Source organism: Phyllobates terribilis, unplaced genomic scaffold (genome assembly GCF_046119375.1).
Source record: "Phyllobates terribilis strain yellow unplaced genomic scaffold, ASM4611937v1 Scaffold_4__5_contigs__length_816908805, whole genome shotgun sequence".
Classification (NCBI taxonomy): Eukaryota; Metazoa; Chordata; class Amphibia; order Anura; family Dendrobatidae; genus Phyllobates; species Phyllobates terribilis.
The window spans coordinates 159,443,418-159,459,261 of NW_027362764.1; the positions used below are offsets into that span (position 1 = coordinate 159,443,418).

The 15,844-nt window shown below is 41.9% G+C and overlaps 1 protein-coding gene across 1 annotated transcript in view; it reads left to right on the forward strand.

Moving 5' to 3' along the window:
- Positions 1-516: 516 nt before the first annotated feature.
- STK31 (serine/threonine kinase 31) overlaps positions 517-15,844 on the forward strand; it is a 117,301-nt gene continuing 101,973 nt past the window's right edge. Inside the window, exons 1-6 of the mRNA XM_073676547.1 lie at positions 517-615; positions 1,603-1,677; positions 3,782-3,931; positions 5,095-5,429; positions 11,305-11,521; positions 12,397-12,512. Coding sequence (XP_073532648.1) covers positions 520-615; positions 1,603-1,677; positions 3,782-3,931; positions 5,095-5,429; positions 11,305-11,521; positions 12,397-12,512 — 989 coding nt within the window. The 5' untranslated portion in view covers positions 517-519. The remainder of the gene's footprint in view (positions 616-1,602; positions 1,678-3,781; positions 3,932-5,094; positions 5,430-11,304; positions 11,522-12,396; positions 12,513-15,844) is intronic.

Sequence of the window (15,844 nt, forward strand, 5' to 3'; positions counted from 1 at the left end):
GTGGTGTGGTGTTCAGCATGTCATTTGTGACATGAGCGTATCTGACCTAGGTCAATACATATGATGTTATCTGTATGTTTGTTTAGGGAGACTTAGTGATGGGCTAGGGACGGCCTCCGTGGAGCGGGGACACCAATCCTTATCGTTAGGGTGCGGGCACTCCGCTGTCAGGTAGGGTATTCTATCCCTTAAGGGCAATACAGGGTAAGCCTGGCTGTATATTCTGTTATCCTTACTATCCCTCCCCCGTATAATGTTTTCATGATATGTACATTTATGGTCTGTCCCATTTGGACTATTTAGTACAATTTTAATGTTAAGTATTAAAAGTTACATTTTATTGGGTATATTCTTATGTCTGGTTCACATAATATTGTGTACCCCCCCCCCCTCTTGCCAACTTGATTGGCTTTGTTTGCTTTGGTTTTTCGACTTTCCTTCAGCAGAACACGGCAATATGACTTTGGGATGTCAAAGAATGTCCTTTTCACTAATTGTTTTTGTTTTCTAAAACAGTCCATGATCAGAATTAATGACATTTCAAAAATAAGTGATTCTTTGGCAAAGTTTTGCCCAACCATGAGCGCTGTTTTTGGATCTCTTGATCTTGATAAGGTAAGATTTACAAATTAGCTTATTTATAATTAGGAACCTGTCAAGTTAAAGTAGACATGACAAGTCTTACAGGAGAAGATCGATCGGAATAATTTAGTTATTAACATGCCTCCATGGTAACAGACTACAAACACACCCTATGAAGTTAAGATCCTCGATCTTTCTGTATAGTCTTCCATCATTTTCCCAGTTGATGAGAACCCACTGAATATATGTTCTTAAGAAGTAGATTCAAGGATTCAGGTTTCTTTCTATTACCATGGAAGCACATGGGGCTGTAGACATTTTAAGGAACATCTGCAGAGTTGTTAACATTTTTTTTTAAGAACCATTTAAAGGGAACCTGTAAGGATCGTTAAGGTCTCCAAATGATTTGCATTGCCTAGGTAGGGTAGTAATATACAAGTTCAAAGCTTTCTTCTTGGCTGCAAAGTGATTTTTTTTTTCCATTGTTAAGAATATCAACTTTGAATCTTTATAGATACAAGGCTCTGTGCGCCAGTACCTGACTAGTACATTGATTCTCCACTTTATTGCTCACTTAGTGCCATGTCCATGTGCTTGACTGATGTCTCTAAATTTGACAGCACAGAAAAGAGGACAATCAAGCATGTGGAGGAGATGCTAGGCTGGTGGTAATGTCGAGGATCCATGCACTAGCTGGAAACTGTCCCGCCCTCAGTGTGCTTGCAGCCTCATTTACCTAAAGTTTCAAAGTTGGACTTTCTAAAGCTGAAAAAATAATTTGTTTCCAGGATGGTATGGTTGAACTTGTCTCTTACTGCTTTACTAAGCAATGCCGTTTGGTGACCCCCAATATCCCAGCCCCCATAACCCTCAGCGAACAGCAGGTTCCCATAGGTAGCTGAAATTTGCCGAGATCCCTACCTGTAGTAGCATTACTTTTTTTTTTCTTCTGGTGCCAGTAGATATTTTTAGAAATATATCTAAAGTAATGTAGTGTGTCTTACATCTGTCTTTTTCCAGGTTTATGGTGGTATGTTTTCAGCAGATAAATGCTGGTACAGATGTAAACTGCTGCATGTGGTTAGTGATGAGCAAGTAAGTAATATGCTGTGGCCCTCTGTCATATGATCAAACTCTTCTCACTAGTTACCTACGGATACATTTTATGTTTTGCCAAAATTTTATCTTTACTTAAAGTGACGCTCCATCTCTGAACCTACATTTGACAATACATTTCCCATGTTTGGGCCACCATATCAGGTATCGTGCCCTGCTGTCGCTGTCTCCCTCTGTCAGGCGACAGTGGGCCTGCTTGACCGCTGCTCCATTCATTCTTTATGGGACAGCTGGAGATAACTGACTGCAGCTCTCGTGTATATCCGGCAGTCCGGTAGAGAACGAATGGAGTGTCAGTCGAACATGTGCAGTGCTGATCCGTTCAAGTGGGGTAGCCCTTTCCGAGAGCGTTGTGGGATTTCTGCAGATGGACCCGTACCAATCTAAAAGGAATCTATTCTGTGGAATATTACTGGAATATCCCTTTTACACCCAATATTAGAGGAGTTGTCCACTACTCGGACAACCCCTTTTCATTTTCTGTATTCCCATATAAAATAAAACCCGCTATGCTCGCCTCAGGTGCAGGTGCCGTTCCAGTGATGTCTGTGCCTGGTCTTCCGGGGCTCATGTGACACTGGGGTAAGAGCCATGTGACTTGTTTCTTTCCCCTTTTAGTACCTGGCGAAGTATCACATGTCCCATTTTAAAAGTAAGGTCACAAAATAGAATTGGTTAGGGACGTCAATAATAATGTGTAGTAACCAAGCTGAATAAGGTGCTGCCTGACCCCGGTGTAAGTGATTCTGCAAGATAGACCTAGTCTCCTGGCTGTTAGCATTGGCGTTCTGTCCACTGTGCGTGGCAGGACATCTGTCATGGCAGATTGGGTATGCTGACATTGTGGAGACCATTACTCATCACCCCTGCAGTGCTTCCCCTGCCAGTGCTGGCAGTTTTATTGGTACAATTTCTCCCTCCTTGGAAAGGCAGATATTTGTAAAGGGACATCTCGAAAATTTTGACGTCAATTCTCTTTAGCGCCTTTTAAAACTATTTTTTTTTTAAAGTGACAAATACATTGAAAAATAACCATATATTAGTAAATCTAAATGTAGCCACTTAGTAGCTTCCTGAATTTCCATAATGGGTGACAATTTTAAAGTTCGCACACTAGATAAATGCCTGACAAAGGCAGACAGACGCCGAAACACGCGTCGGGGTGGGCACATCCTCGTGGCAATCTTTGCTGGCTAACATACAGGTATTCCTATTAAATACTATATAACTATCTATATGAGCATTAAACAATTATATTTACCACTTAGCTGTTCATTATAGGCATCCATGCACTGCAGCACTTTATAATCTATAATTGATTTACAACCATATTTATTTACTTGATATTCCAGCATTACTGCACTGCTTAGTAACTAGAGTTTACATATAACAATACTTGCTAGTGGGCTAATATTTTGTCATTGTGACAGTACACCTCCCCATTTCCTTACCATTTTTTTCCCCAAATTTGTTTCTTTAACGCTCTTGGTTGTGTTAACTACGTACTCATAATTCTCAATCAGCTTGGATACCAAACAGCTATTTATTGAGCTATTATGTAATATTTTTTTGACATTTACCTTCCGCTTGGATTAGGTGCTTGCTTTTCTACTGGTTGCTCTTCCCACCATATACCTAAATCCTTGATCAATAAAGTATTCAATGTTGTTTTGTACCATTTGACCTTTTTGTCGGTCTTTTCTTGTGTTTGGTTCTTCATGCTATTTTTCCGATGGGTCACTATATAACACAGTCCGCACGTGCTTTTATAGAAAAGATCTCTCCTCACATACAGAAAGATATTGATTACCATGTATATTATTTCAATATTTGCATGTATATTATATGTTACCCTATAAGTGTTCTATAAGTGCCTGTCTGCCTGCGCAGCACCACTTGGTCATTCCCACAGCTTTTTAGTACTGAAGGAAGAAGCGGTGTCTTTTTTGGACATTCACACCATAAGGCACTATAATTTGCACACAGTTTGCACCCTATAATAGGGATTTGGATATACCATATGTAAATACTAGAACATGCCCGCCAATGGTGAAATTATTAATTTTCCTTTTTATTTCCTTAGTGTGCAGTCACTTATATTGACTATGGAAACTCAGAAGTTTTAGCTACATCCAGCATTGTTGAGCTTCCTGAGGAATTACAAGTGCCACCTATTGCTCAGAAATATAGATTTTGGGGGCTTCAGCTTCAGACCAATTCAGATATTGAACAGGTGAGATGGTTACGGCCACTTGTCATGTCCTAAGCTTTTGGTGTTTTATAATTCAATTTTGTTTCTTTTTAAGTAAACTTTCTTCTCTACTAAATGTAACTTAAAGAAGACCTTTTTTACTGGATTTTTTTATGTAAATTGAGCACCTCAACCAGTTGCCCCTTCCTCGCCGATTCTGGATTCTTTTTCTTCAGTGCTCCTTTGTTCCAAAGTTATGTCACAAGGTAATAAAGATTAACATTTTCCCTTCAACCAACTGGGCGTATACAACAGAACTTGGTGGGTGTGGCCCTGCTTTGATTGGCTAGCTTCAGAAGAGAAAAAGATGGCCACAGGGATGTTCTGTGGAATACGTCCAGTTTGTTGATGGGGAAAATGTGCATCTTTATAAGGCTATGTGCCCAGAAGCGGAAATTTTCCTTCCAGTAAAAACGCGTGCGTATTTTAACACTCGTTTTTGACATGCGGATTTGCCATTCATTTTTCTAATGCATTCAGAAGGCAATTCCGCATGACGTAAACGCACAAATAATGGACATGCTGCTAATTTTTCCTCACCTAAAATCCGCTGCGGAAAAGCATGGGCACAGAACATGCGGATTGTCATTGGGGACCATGGGGCACTTATTACCAAGCATTTTTCAAGCGTTTCCGCAGCACAAATTCCGCAGCAAAAGCACTTGAAAAACGCATCGTGGGCACGCAGCCTTACATTGGAAAGGAGGAGCATAGAAAAAGAAGAAAAACCGTTCCAGAATACGTGGAGGAGGTGCTTGGTTTACATCCAGTAGAACATCTTTAATTTTTCATGTTTCCTTCTAGACACACAAAAACAGTCTGTTGAAATGTGAAAATCCATTACCTGTTTTTTTTATTCTGTGATTACTTACTGTCCATAATATTTATGGCAAGTGTGCATGCGAGATCCAAATACAGGTGAGTAAAGTGAGAGACTAATAAAAAGCCGATATTTTATCTTACCACATGGTGCCCACTACACTGTATATTAGTGTAGAAAAACGATTGTCAAAAATATTCCCTAAAATGTTTCACAATATTAAAATCGTATTAATATGAAGTGAACTCTTTGCCAATGTTTGCAGTGGTGTTTTACACGTGTTTTTTTTTCTTTTTTTTTTCTTTTACTACTTGTCCTTCTTCAGGGCTTAAAATTTCTAACCCAGCTTGTATGTGACAAACAAATATCTGTGCAGCAAAAGGCAGTCTACAAAGATGGCACTATTGTTGTCCAAGTGTCACATGATAATCTGGACATAGGAGAAGAAGTGGCTAAAAAGGGTTTTGCAGTGAGGTGTAGACTAACTGGCTCTCCAAATGGTGCACTGGAAACAATGGATGCGCCATTGCACTTTCCATGGCAATCAAGAATCATGGAAAGGCCTCGCATGCGTGAGCCAAAAGGTTTACCCATGATCGCCCGAAGTGTCAGCGACTCAAACAAGGAACATTTTGGAAAGAACAATTTTCAAGCCCCAAGGTAGGTGCACTTTTTTGGGGGGCTGGTTATTATTGTGTTTTTATGTTTTATTTTTTTTGTTAAATTCCCTGCTCGCCTTTCTCTGAGATACCGGTCTGTAGTGCTCCTGAGAGGCATTGCTTCTCCTTGGTTTATAAGCCTGTCTTTCCTCCCTCACATTGACCTCACTAAAGAAGTTGTGATTTCTGCTAAAAACATAGCTCTTAATCCTTCATTGGCATTTACACTGAATGGCCTCTTTATTAGAGACCCCTTCCCTGTATTGAAACTGGAGACGTGACCAGTGAAGGCTTTAAGAACAAATGTATCCATATTTAGTGATGCGCGGATCGATTTGTGGGACTCTTGTCCATGGGCTAGGTCAGTAGTCATGCAGCGGGACAGGAGCTCAGCAAGTCTATTATCTTTCCTGTATCCCCGAAGCAGCTTTTCATTAGCCATGCAACGTCATAATTGCAGCGAGACGCAAATAAGATGTTGTCCCTGGCTAATCAAGCTGCGCTGGTTGATACCAGTACCTAAGAGATTTGCAGAGCTTCTGTCCAGCAGCCAGAGACAACTGACGAGAGTGATGATCCAGAGTCCTGCTAATCGATACACCCATCCAGAGGTGTATCTAGGTTTTCTGGCACCTGGAGCAAGAATTCAGTTTTTAGCCCACCCCACCTTCCCCCACCTAACGCAAATTTGACCTGCACACTTAGGCCACGGCCCCACAATCAGTATTTGGTCCTTATTCAGTCAGTATTTTTTTCTCAGGATTGGGAGCCAAAACCAGGTGAGGAACAATCATAGAAAAGGTATAATAGAAACAAGTCACCAATTCTGCATTTATCACCCACTCCTGGTTTTGGCTCCCACTCCTGAGAAAAAATACTGACCGAATACTGATAGTGGGGTCGTGGCCTTAGTCACGTGCCGATGAGCTGCTCTCCCTAATTTTCTCAATGTTCAGTGAAAAACTGAGAGAAGCAGGAAGAGAAGCTCGTTGTCACGTGACCATAAGTGTGAAGTGGCCATGTGATGACTGCTTTGAATCATCAAGCAGAGCTGAATCCTGACATTGAGTATATTACACGCTGTTAGGATTGGCTACAAAGCTTAATTTTGTAATTAAAGGGCTTGTCCAGATTTGAGATGAGTCTGCAGTCACTCAATGTGTCTTCAGGCTTCTGAATTCTCGCAGCGCATGTACTGCACACTTTTAGGATTCTCCCTTGCCGGTGGCAAGATTAATTTTTAATCTTTAAAGATTCCATAATAACAGGGTCTGTACCACAGGACTGGCATATAGCAAATGTGGTGCCAATATTCAAAAAGGGGACCAAAACTGAACTTGGAAATTATAGGCCGGTAAGCTTAACCTCTACTGTGGGTAAAATCCTGGAGGGTTTCCTAAGAGATGCTATACTATAGTATCTGAAGAAGAATAACCTCATGACCCAATATCAACATGGGTTTACGAGGGACCGTTCCTGTCAACCTAATCTGATCAGTTTTTATGAGGAGGCAAGTTCTGGACTGGACCAAGGAAATGCAGTGGATGTTGTGTATATGGACTAGTCAAAAGCTTTTGATACGGTTCCACACAAAAGGTTGATACATAAAATGAGAACAATGGGGATAGGGGAAAATATATGTATGTGGGTTAAGAATTGGCTCAGTGATAGGAAACAAAGGGTGGTTATTAATGGAAAACACTCAGACTGGGTCTCAGTTAACAGTGGGGTACCACAGGGGTCAGTATTGGGCCCCCTTCTTTTTAATATATTTATTAATGACCTTGTAGGGGGCATACAGAGTAATATTTCAATATTTGCAGATGACACTAAACTCTGCAGGGTAATCAATACAGAGGAGGACAGTTTTATATTACAGGAGGATCTATGTAAACTAGAAGCTTGGGCTGATAAATGGCAAATGAGCTTTAATGGGGATAAATGTAAGGTAATGCACATGGGCAGAGGAAATAAAATGTATAATTATATGCTTAATTGTAAAACACTGGGCAAAACTGTAACTGAAAAAGACCTGGGTGTATTGGTGGACGACAAGCTCACGTTTAGTGGCCAGTCTCAGGCAGCTGCTGCAAAGGCAAATAAAATAATGGGATGCATTAAAAGAGGCATAGATGCTCATGAGGAGAACATAATTATACCTCTATACAAGTCATTAGTGCGACCACACTTGGAATACTGTGTACAGTTCTGGTCTCCGGTGTATAAGAAAGACATAGCTGAACTAGAGAGGGTGCAGAGAAGAGTGACCAAGGTTATTAGAGGACTGGGGGGTCTGCAATACCAAGACAGGTTATTACACTTGGGGTTATTTACTGTGGAAAAACGAAGGCTTAGGGGTGATCTTATTACTATGTACAAGTATATGAGGGGACAGTACAAAGACCTTTCTACTGATCTTTTTACTCTGAGGCCGGAGACGGGGACAAGAGGGCATCTTCTACATCTGGAGGAAAGAAGGTTTAAACATAATCACAGACGCGGATTCTTTACTGTAAGAGCAGTGAGACTATGGAACTCTTTGCATGATGTTGTAATGAGTGATTCACTATTAAAATTTAAGAAGGGCATGGATGCCTTTCTTGATAAGTATAATATTACAGGTTATATACACTAGATTCCTTGATAGGGCGTTGATCCAGGGAACTAGTCTGATTGTTGTATGGAGTCGGGAAGGATTTTTTTTCCCCATTGTGGAGCTTAGTGTTTTCCACATGAGTTTTTTTTTGCCTTCCTCTGGATCAACATGTTATGCTATGGGTTGAACTAGATGGATGTAGTCTTCCTTCAACCTTAAAAACTATGTTACTATGTGAGCACAAGTATGAGATTTGTATACTTCTGGCCACATTTCGACTAGATGTGTCCAACCTCTCTCATTTCATTTTCATTGAGTGAGGCTACGCATGTCTAGTCGGCATGTGACCATATGTATGCAAATCGCTGGCATGAGAGAATACTGACAGCGTGCAGTGTGCACTGTGAAAATTCAGAAGTCTGCAGGCACATAGAATAGCTGCAGACTCCTCACAAACTTGAACAACCCCTTTATTGTGCCCAACATAAATAAAAATAAGATTGTCAGCATCACAAAAAACATTTACATCCAGGTACCTGATAGATGACGACGTCTCTGATTGGAGTCGTTCTTTCTTTTATTCATCTTGTCCAGACTCAATGATGACTTTTTTTCATCCACCGCTCGTCTCTGCAGACTTCCATCTTCTCCGGTCTTCAGCAGCACATCCCCACACAATGCCCTTAAAAATAGCAATGTCAGAATAATGCTCCTGAATAAAAATATCTGCCTTAAGCTGAGCCCCCGAATAAATAATTGACCCTCACTATATTCCCTGCACAAAATATGACCCCCACACTGTCCCTATTATGGTACATGCTCTCCACACTGCCCTCTCCTTTTCATACTGGACCCCCTATTCACACTGTCCTCTCACATCGTGTTCCCCCTATAGGGCCCATTCTCTATACTGTGCCCCCTCATGACACACTCCCTCCTTGGCATACTGTCCCCTCATGGCTATGCCTTTACACTGTCACCCTATGCTACACCCCCCACCCCCACCCTTACTCAGTCTCAATTCTGTGCCCATTCACCCTCCCCCCCCACCATACTGTCTCCTCACACTATTACCCTCAATAGTCTCCACACACATTTCCCTCTCCATCCTCATACTGTCTCCTCATATATTTACCCCCTCACTCTTCAAACTGCCCCCTCACACATCTCCCGACTACCTATACAGTGTATGCACCCACCCATCCCCATACTGTGTCCGCACCACTGACCATACTGTCTGCACCATCACCGCCTCTTTCTTTTTCTGCCTGCCGAGCCACACCGCATCCTCCAATCACCATATTGTCTGCACCCATCCTCCCGTACTGTTTTCTCATGCCCCCTTTCTCTCCCATTGCTCCTCAGTGTCTTCAAATTTCTTCCTCTCCCTATATTGTCTACACCTGTCCCTGCCTTGCTCCCCAAACTGTGTCCTCCAATCTCTCCCCCCCCCCCCCCCTCCTCAACCTAAATCTACCCACACACACCAAATCTCCCCACTCTTAGTTCCACCACAAACACTAAACCGCCTCCCCCACCCCTACCTTACCACCCCCCACACACACATACTAAATACCCTCACGTTACACAGTGAATATTTGGTGTCTTCAGCTCTGGAGCACTTACCACCAGTGCGCGCCGGCGAGTGACATCAGCAGCGTGATCACATGACCTGATCACGCTGCTGACGTTGCTCTGACCCGCCTGTCAGAGCTTCAATTGTACTTGCGTCTGAAAGACACGAGTACAATTGATCACTGGACTCTGGGAGCCGGCGAGCTGCACACTCTGCGAGCCGGCTGTCAGTTTGACAGCCGTCTCAGGGAACGCCAACTCTCAGTCCGGGGAGCGTCAAAATGCAGCCGGCGGGGAAGACACCTCGGACCACCGCATTAGGCGGCCCAATAGCGCGGCACCCCCCCCCCTTCATAGATTTTGGGAGTACTCAAAGCAATGTATCACTCTGTCTTCACAGTGGGATGTGATGCAGATCTTTGGTGAATGCATACATAAGGAAATTTGTACAGTGCTTTAGCAACATGAAAGTCAGTAATAGGCTATGTGCCCACGATGCAGAAATGCTCAGGATTTTTTCCTGAACATTTCTACATCTCCCTGGCAGAAAAAAACGCATGCGGATTGTACATGCGTTTTCCTGCCAGGGACATGCGGAAATGAAGCGTTCTTCACTGACATTTCCGCATGTGGATTTACAAGTGCTTTCCAAGCGATTAGCATCACTTGGAAAGTGCTTGTGACAACTAGGTCACACTATATAAATCCATGCAAACGGCATGGATTTATATAGTGTGACCCGAGAGAGTGGTTAAAAATAAAAAAATAAACTAATACTTGCCTTCCGATGGCCCCCGAGACTTGCAGCGCTCCTGTGCTGGCTGCCTTCAGATCGCGGTACTGAAAACACCTGCCGTCACATGACTGTGACGTCACCGCAGGTCCTTCAGTTCTGTGCGATTGCCGGCAGCCAGCACAGGAAGGGGGCCGTCGGAAGGTGAATATAATCTTTACTTTTTATTTTAGTCTTTTTTTTATGGTACCTGGGTGTGGATGAGACTCTCCTCTCCTCTACACCTGGGTACCATCCGCACATTAGAACGCGCCAATTACGCAAGTACAGATGCATTCTTGCGGAATTGGCGCGTTTTAATGCAAGTCAATGGCGGCGAAAACGCAGCACTTCCGCAAAATAATTGGTAGTGCTGCTTTTTTTTCCGCAATGATAATCCGCACAGCACATGCGGATTATCATTGGGGAACATTGCTGCCCTTCTACCATGCGTTTTTAATGCATTTCTGCAGCGTTTCCGCAGCTGCAGAAACGCATTAAAAATGCATCGTGGGCACACAGCCTTACACAACCACAGGATCAACTAGGTTTGCATCAAAGCGATTTACAACCATTATTTCTTTCTGCTAACAAAAAAGTAGTTTTTTTTTTTTTTTTTTTTTATAACCCATTCAGATGGAAAATTTATTTTATGAAGTGTCGTGTTTTTTTTTTTGCATGCGGTGCATCCATGAAAGTATGAATGTTCATTTTTCTTGTGGATTCCTCATGGAACAGCTGCAGATTATCACAATGCATCTATTAGTTATCATAAATAGGGCGAATCCTCATGAGGATCTGCAGGCACATCCATGGCTGAAATCTGAATGTCAGCCTTGGATTTCTACTATGGGATCCTCTTGTAAATATACTTAATTACCAATGACAAGTACATGACTTGTGAACCTACCTACTTGTTGATCACCTTTATAGTGATGCTAATGATGTGAGAAGTGACAAGAAGTGGTTAGAGGAAAATGAGAAACTAAAGGATGAGAACAAGCAGCTAAAGAATGAGAACCTGCAATTAAAGGAAGAGAGAAAGCAGCTGTTGGATGAATGTGGACAACTGCAAGAAGATAAGGAGGTCCTCTCTCACAAACTGAGAGCTCTAGAGCTGCATATCCAAAAAATTGAGCTTGATAATAAGGTATTTGTGTTTTTTTTTTTAAAAATCTGATTTACTAAAAATTTGTAAGAAATCGTCTGCATACTCATTCCATATCCCTATTAGGGCCGATTTACCAAATAGATGGACTAACCTACAGTATAGTAAAAGGAACATTTGTAAGTAAAGCATAGCGCAGCAGTTATTGTATTGTTTTTCTCCTTTCACAGATGACAACTGTGACGGACACGAGCTGTATGTGCTGGTTATCACATCTAACATGCTCTGCTTTTACATACATAGGGAATCTGGACCTGACGGGTTCCCTTTAAACTAGAATTCATTGTAGACATTTTGTAAATTCCGAAATGACCCTGACATACATTGACATTGGCTTAAGGCTGCTCTAGATTATTAACACGATTCCCATTATTGGTTGGAACAAACAGCATTTATCCTTTTTTATGCAGAATATATTTCAAATAATTCTATATAAATTGAAACTCCGCCCATACCACTGATTGGTAGCTTGCTCCCTATGCATCATGTACGCAGAAAGCAACCAATCAGTGGTGTGGGCGGGGTTATACAGAGCTTGGCATTCGGAGATCTTCAGGAGATAAAACAGTGATTGTATCAAAACTGCAGCATATAGCCCAGTAAGTGACACATTGCTGAAATCAGGGTCTCTGCCCCTGTCATTATGCTTCTCTTGGATTACATCGCATTAACCTGGTGACAGATTCCCTTTAATAGTCTTTAATTAGTGTGCCTTCATTAACAATGCACAGGTATACCTTTTCTTTCACATTTACATTAATATGCCTCTAATTTGGGATTAGAATAAGGCTCAGAAGTCAATGGAGAGCTAAGGTGTGGTGCACTTTTTTATGTAACCATGCTATTTCTTTTTCTAGAATGAGAAGAAGTACTTCGAACAAAGCATTAATGACTTGGAATTGAGTTTGAAGTCTGCAGCAGGGAACAAGTTAAAAGCATTAGCTGCTAAGATTGAAATGCTTAAAGGTGTTAGGTGAGATCTTATTTTGTGAGACGCTTTCATTTTGGTGTTCAGTTGACTTGGGCAATTTACATTGCAGAATTTCAGATTACCTGGCAGTCACTTTCCCTCCTTTTGTCCATTCTTGGGAATGTAACCATTGATTCCCATAGTAAAACTTGAAGTATGGCCCCAGTCCAGTATGCTCAGTGATTCCGCAATAGTGGGGAATAATGTACCCAGCATTGTCCTAGCAAAGGAATAATGCACTCAGTAATATCACTACATAGAAATAACCTGCACGGTGATGTCACACAACAGCGACCATGCAAGTGGTGATCTCACAGCGTGATCCTAATACACAGATATCATAGTAGAAAGTGAACATACATGGATAATGTACACCAGGTTGTCACAGCCCAGCAATAATAATCACAGTCAGCTATGGTCCTGTTCATTTAGGCAGTGCTTCACAAATATTTTATACTCAAAATTTAAAAATTTTCAAGTGGGAAAGTTGCTTTAAGGTGTTGACCCACATTTATCACTTCTCCACAGGATAAGTACCTTGATACGTCTTCTATTTATTTTCCTATAGGCTGGGAACACAGGACTGGTTACGTCTCCCTGTCACCCCATTATCCTCAGCTAAGAGCTCGTATCTTGTCCAGCCTGTATGTCTTGCTCCGGCCACATCATATGGTGCTGGCAAGGCGCTTATATTGTCATATTTGCAGCCACTGATCACGACTACCCCCCCATCCTCCTCAAGTACTTCCAACCACCGCCACTTAGGCTCATGTTCAGGAGCTAGATGAGATTGCTCAATATAATATGCACAAAGTACCTAAAGCCTTCCTGTATGTGACTAAATTACTGGTGTGTTCCTCAGGTGTCTCTATAGCCAGTCTTCGAATACTCTAATGCTGGTCTGCTGACAGAGCCTCTAAAAAAAAATTACAAAAGGCAATGCCTTTGTCAGTCGGCGGTCATAATTGGTTGCTTACGAATGCTGACTCTACTTCAGATGCTGACTGAAGGAGTTAAAATAGATCGTACAGTGCGCAAACACTGCCGCTGGTCTTTGTTCAATTACTCGAGCTGATATGCTGCTGAGAAAGATGATCATTTGTGCAGACGAAAAAATCATTTCACCCAATGCTCGCTCTTGATAATCGTGCCGTGTAAATGCACCTTAAAAGGAATCTGTCAAACTTTTATTCCCCCTTCCCAAATCTTTAATAAGACTATGCAGTCCTTTGAAAAATAAGCCAGTTGATCCCTTTTATTGACCCCAAAGTGCTGCTCCAGGAACGAGAAGTTTTTGTGGAAGTATATTGGTAGGTGACAATACACTTCTAGCTTCTCAACCTTTCGCTGTATTTTCTACCTAGCAGCACACTCATCCGGTTGATTGATTGACTGATCAGTGGCTATGTACCAGAGCAAACGACCTGTCAATCAGCCGGGTAAGCCTGCTTGGTAGGTAACACAGTGTGAGGCTGAGAAGCTAAAAGTGCATCATCACGCTCTACAGCACTTGCAAGTAAAACTTCAAAATGTGATTTCTCGCAGCTAGATCAGAGCTTTGGGCTCCCAAGGAGAACGACTGGCTTATATTTTAAAGGGCTACACAGTCATATAAATGATTTGATGGGTTTAAAGTTTCTTATAGGTTTCATTTAATTTTTTACTGTTTGCAGATCCTTGCCAATACATCAGATTCTTAAATAAGGTGCAATTGCTCTAGTCCTCTTAAAATAGTAACACAAACCAGACCAAATATTGATCTTCCCATTAGCAATGTGAGTTATGGCCTTTTCATGCCCTAAATTCACTCCCTTCAATATCTGGTTCTGCACAAAGGGCTGGCCACAAATTTGCCAACACTAGTGGAGAGGGGCAGTTCCTTCTTTTTCAGAACAATTCTTCTACTTTTTGGATTCACAAAATAGTACACAGGCTATGAAATGTAATTTTCTTCCATGCCCCGAATGTGTTTTTTTTTTTTTTTTTTTTGTTTTCTTTTTAAATTCCCACTAGCTTTCCTTCCCAAGCCTTCCATTTATTTTTGTCTCCGTGTCAACTTTCTTACAGAGGTACTGGTATTACTGGAAAGAAATTGTTTTTTTCTATTCCAAAATCTTTCTTTGTTTCTGACAAGCGAGGATCAATACAACAAACCTTAAATTTGAAAAATCTACACACAAGTCTGGCTTTTCGTGATGAAGTCTCATAGACTTAGCATTGATATAGCAATGAACTAGCATTGATACAACAAATTATATTCCTAGCCTTAGAGATATTTCTGTACAAGTCTTTATCTGTGAATCCCATAATAGGTCCTTTCCTTTTGCAATCTGATCAAACCACTTACAATTCTTGGCTCACCCATTCGGGTTGGCAACAGTCTTCTCTTCCATAATGGCCCTTCCTCGCCCTTGGAACGCCTTCAGATCACTGTTGGAATCTTATCACTGTTTAGATGAATAATTTACCAGCACAAGCCCTCCACCTCTCCTCCTGGGCACCTAACCTTTTTGGGAATGTGTTTTGACACCACTAAAGCCAGGATCTTTGTGAAGCCAGATATTGTCTTTTATTATTTTTGTCACCACCCTTCCCAGTCCCCACAGTGTGGATGTACTCTATGCATTTCAGCTTTCTCAGGCTACTTCTTTCTGCCAAACATACACTATGGAACCACAAAGAGTATCGGGTGAAGTCTGGCACCATGCAATGCCACAGTAGCTGTTCAAAGGGTATGGAGCCTGCCTTTCAGGTGACTGCCCACTCCACTCAAGTAGCAGGCTCTTTGAGGGCAGTTTAAAGAGAACCTGTCACCAGGTTCTTCCCATACAACCTATGGCCACCACCTATCAGCCCCGTGTGACAGCACTCTGGAGTGCTGTATATAAGTCCCCAAGCCGCCGTCCAAGAAAACAAAAACAAAAAAAAAACTTTCGTTGGTCTAGGTCCGGCGCCTCCTCTCTTCTTGTGATCGCCGTCCTCCTCTGCTTCGTGTGGATGACGCGTCCCTACGTCATCCACAGTGTTTCCACATCGTGCTCCTGTGCAGGTGTACTTCTCTGTCCTGCTGAGGGCGGAGCAAAGTACTGTAGTGCGCATGAGCCAACACTTTGGAGATTTGTAGACGGCATTCCAGAATGCTGTAACACAGGGCTGAAAGGTGGTGGCCGTAGATCATAGGGGAAAAACTTGGTGACAGGTTTCCTTTAACACAAGCTTAAAATGCCCACTATATTAAGTCTTCATTAGCACAAAAATGCAGACAATCAAGAAGTGTGCGAGACTTACTGTAATATGATTTTATTAACAAATTTAGAACACAATAATAAGATGAT